We start from the raw sequence: 4422 nt of genomic DNA on the forward strand, positions 1-4422 counted from the left end.
GAAGAATGTGAAAGAATTATACCTGCAATTGATGATGTAAAGCCAAATGATGCTGCAACAGCTTATTTATTTCTGAAGGCACATTACAATGTGCCATCAGCCAGTTTATCAGAAGTTAGTGAGAGCACCTGATATAGAGCCTGCATGCTGTTCATTCAAGTCTACAAAAATGCTACAAATGTATACAAATAGCAACTCTATAGTGATTTTTTTGAACAATAATAGTATATTTGTAAAAAGACAAGGGAAGACTTGGGAAGACTTCCATCCTGAGCAACATAAGAAATATTACAGGTTGCAATCTATAAATATTAACCAAAATTTAAGTGTTTTACTGTCTTTATGGCAGTGTATGGCAGTAGAACAGTACTTTTTGTTTTAATAATGTGAAGTACAACCTGGATGGGGACTTTTTTTTCAATGTAAGATTACGAGCTAGACACTGCCAACTTTCAGAATAGTATCTGTCCAAACTTTTGCTCATCAGCTGCTGGTATTAAGTTCATTGATCATATTGCAAAACTTGTTGCAGATGTGTGCATCCAGAAATTCTTCAATACTTATAAAGGAAATATTGCCACAGCAAAAGTAAGCTTCACCACTCTCTGCACGTAATTCACTAGTGGCAATTTCTGGGTCATAAAGGTGGTAACCTGAACCCTGAAGATAAACAAGCATGAGTTTCTTGGAACTTTGAATGTGAGAATAATGCACTAGGCATTCAGCCTTGTCAATAATTGTCATCATGCCAGCACTGCAAACCTATTTACAAATATAGAAGCTATCGTCATATGTACTATATGTTGTATATTTTTAGACTTAGTATATAAAGAAATGTGTTTGAGTTCTCTGTATTTTGCCATTGAACATCTAACATGTCAATCATAATATAACATAATATATATATGCATGTAACTACATCATGACAGTTGGCAAATTCACTAAAAAATAAAGTACTTGTAACCAACCTCAGGTCTGCAGACTTTTCCATTGTTGACATATTTTCGGAATGTTCCTTCAACAAATTCTTCAACAGTTGCAGGTTGCCCTTGGTAAACTGTGTAGTAGGCTCGGTTAAAAGTGAAGCATTCGCCAAATTCTTGTGGGACTTTGTTGCTGAACACTTTAGTTAAATGCCTTGCAACCGAATGCACTTGTATTTGCTTCTGAGTATGGTCTTCAACAGTTGAATTAAGTGTACCTGTTATTACATTGACAGCCTTTTCATGGTATTTCTTGATCACCCATTTCTCTTTATCTTTCCAAGAAATCACTCCAAGAAATGCATCCCTGAATCCACCAGAAGAAAATTTCACCAATAAATCAAGAGAGTCCACCAATAAATCAAGAGAGTTTTCTAAAGACACCCATTCTTGCTCATCAAGATGGAACTTTTCTAATCTTAATGATACCTGATTCTTCATCTTAGGTTTTACAAGTTGTCCAGCTTTTAGCAACAAGTCTATTGAAACTGAATTTGGATAGTGAGTATCCTCAGTGTCTGGTGTCTTACTAACATTTATTGGCCCAAACACCATATCTTTAGGATATGAAACCTCTGGGCTATCTGGATACCCATCACCTAATTGTTCTGTGACCATAAACCGCACAAGGTAAACCTGATAGAAGGAAAATGGTAATATTATATGTCATGAAAATTATAATCACATAATTTAATGCACCACCCTTGGGGTATGGTGCAATGCCATGGTATCCTTATAAAATAGAATAAAAAGGCTTCCGGTACCTTGTCCTTCCTGTGAGGAATTTGGTTGATGTTCGTACAAGACGGCCCCTTATTCGTTACCAGTACATCGCACGAGCTCGCTGGCAGGTAGAAATGGGCTGCACAAGCTTTTTTAAGATTTGTTAGGCTCAAATCCTCATACTTGTATGCCACAAACTCCCTTGGTTGGACTGCTTTGTATGTTTGCTTGTGATCTGGTTCGGCTGCTAGACGCTGCACGATTAGTTCATGCGATGCGGAACCAGTCTTTTTCCCCGTTGATCATTACTAGCCTTGCTTCGCTTGCTTTTCATTTTGTTGTGCAGTTCAGCCCATGCTTGATGTCTTTTGGGAGGCATATTACGATGTAAATAGGTGAAGCAAACCCGACTCTGAAAATCTCTGTGAAATTTCTTTCATAAACGCGGATTGACAAAATATTAATGACGGAAAGTGGCAGGAATTATTGAAATTATCTGCTCCTGTTGCAAGTCGGTTAGCGGATAGCCCATGACAACAGAATACTAAGTACAACATATTCATTGAGGAATATCGCGGGCTATGAGAACAACCGGTCGCTTGGAACATTTCATTTTGCGAATTTTTTTCAAATGAGAACGACCGGCCAGGGCATTACAGATTGCTTTTATAGTAAAATTGCAAATTAATTTCAAAGTTCACCATACAAATATTTTTCAGTCTCTATTTTTTAAAATGTACTTTGATCTAAAGATTTAAATTTATTTTTTATTTTACCTTCAAAATAAAATTTGTAATTTAATTATAACGAAATATTTTTTATTGTTTATTAATTTATTTTTATTGTTTATTAATTTATTTTTATATTTAATGAAATTTATTTTTCATTTCTTTTTAAATTATATCCAAGTTATTATAATTTCTACTATGAGAACGACCAGCCACCATACCTGTGTCTTGTTTGATTCATATTTTGACCCTCAAGATGTCTTGTTTAAACAAAGTTTGTCTTTTACTTTTCACTACGTCACATACAACGGAACTGAATTGGATCCAGCAAAATTGGATTGTGTGAGCAGACCTTTAATGTGTGTATGACATAAAATTCAGAGATATGAACAAGGGAGAGACAAACAAGATTGTTTCAGAGTTATGAACAAAAAATGTAAACAAGAGGCTATAAACAAGATATAGTTGTTTAAGAAAAAGTTTATGTCATATGCAACTTAAGCAGACAAGATCCAGTTTATGGACAATAATAAATTTATGGAAGGTTGTAGTTTGAAACATTGTAATTTATTCAAGCTTATTGAACATAATTATAATTAAATATTGCACTTTATTGAACATAATTGTAATAAAATATTAAATTGTATTGCACATAATTGTAATTGAATATTGTATTTTATTGTACATAATTTTTATTGTAAATTTTGAGCTATTAACATAATTGAGCAATTAACATAATTGTAATCAAATGAATTTTGAAATTTTTAAAATAAATATTCTATTGTTGATTATAAATATATAACATGTTGATTATAAATATATAACATGTTCCAAACATTGGAAAAAATGTATCTATAGGAAATAAAATTAATCTTTTTAAATTCTTGGTAATTTCAGCCAAAGTGTTCAAAATAGACATGGTTACAGCTTGCTGTTGTTGAAATAGCTGTTGTTGCTCTAACATTGCCTGTGTAAAGTCTTGTTGTTGATGAAGCCGAGTCTCCATCAGATTTAATTCCTTTTCACATAGTTCTTTTGCCTGCTGTTGTTCTTGTTTCCTCATTTCCAGTGAGCCCTTTAGCGCCTCCATCACATCACTGTTTCGTCTTCTTTTTCTCCCTGGTGTCAACTATTCATCTTCTCCCCTTTTTCTCCCTGGTGTCAACTCTTCATTTTCTCCACTGTGTCTCTTCTTGTCTCTCCTATCCTCTCCGTTGCTTGCTTTCTCATTTCTTCTGCTGTCTCCTTCTCCTTGTTTTCTTTCTCTTTCTGATTATCCATCGCCAACTCGCATTCACTAATTCTCTCCATTATATCAACCATTGTTTTATCTCTCTCTGTATTTTCTACTTCAATCCCACTTGCATGTGCCTCCATTGCTTCTTTCTGCTTAAACTCCTTCAATAACTTGCCAACTTTCAATAAAATTTTCCGTCACTGATCTTTGGCTTGCCTTCATGCCAATCTCCATCAAATTTTCTGCAATTCTGGTCCATGCAGCCCCTCTCTCCTTTGACCCTGCTTTATACTGATATGGCTCCAGTATTAGAACTTCTCGAAGGAGAAGTTCCTCATGTGAAGCCTTCCAAGTAAAAACATCATGCTTAGCTGGAGCACTTGCCATCTGAAAAAAAAAAGTCATGCATGTTCACAGATTACATGCTAACTTTCAAACCTACTCAAGTTCATTACTAATAATAATGATTTATTATCAGAGTATCCACTAAAAATCCACTTCATCTGATAAACTACATTATAAAGGTTAACCTAGCTATATTATAACTTTAAAATTAGTATACTAAACCTAGTGTTTAAAATATTTACAAAGATTTATGATTGCAGTCTCAGTGAAGCACGCTCTCGAAGGTGGTCTCTACACAGAGCACAATAATGTTTGTAGTATGAACAGTTCCTTATTTGAACTGGCAAAGAATTAAATATCTTCGAAGCCGAATGTTGAAATGTATTTGTAGTTAATGCTATAACTA

General features: G+C 34.3%; 1 protein-coding gene across 1 annotated transcript; it reads right to left on the reverse strand.

Annotated features, from left to right (window-relative positions):
- Positions 1 to 2788: 2788 nt before the first annotated feature.
- LOC114526549 lies at positions 2789 to 3846 on the reverse strand. The gene is made up of 3 exons (XM_028548155.1): positions 3601 to 3846; positions 3271 to 3553; positions 2789 to 2882 (listed from the first exon to the last, which is right to left on the reverse strand). Exons 1-3 carry the CDS (start codon positions 3809 to 3811, stop codon positions 2789 to 2791), a joined length of 588 nt encoding a protein of 195 aa, XP_028403956.1. The 5' UTR covers positions 3812 to 3846.
- Positions 3847 to 4422: the final 576 nt, after the last annotated feature.

This window comes from Dendronephthya gigantea, unplaced genomic scaffold, assembly GCF_004324835.1.
Source record: "Dendronephthya gigantea isolate DGI-Jeju-01 unplaced genomic scaffold, DenGig_1.0 000039F, whole genome shotgun sequence".
Taxonomy (NCBI): domain Eukaryota; kingdom Metazoa; phylum Cnidaria; class Anthozoa; order Malacalcyonacea; family Nephtheidae; genus Dendronephthya; species Dendronephthya gigantea.

Excerpts from the sequence above, each read along its gene's own strand:
- LOC114526549 (XM_028548155.1), bottom strand. The coding sequence starts at position 3,811 with ATGGAGGCACATGCAAGTGGGATTGAAGTAGAAAATACAGAGAGAGAT. Across the intron at positions 3,554-3,600 it reads CACAGTGGAGAAAATGAAGA|GGAGAAAAAGAAGACGAAAC; the intron begins GTTGACACCAGG and ends AGTTGACACCAG. Across the intron at positions 2,883-3,270 it reads ATAGATACATTTTTTCCAAT|CCTCTTGTTTACATTTTTTG; the intron begins GTTTGGAACATG and ends TCTTGTTTATAG.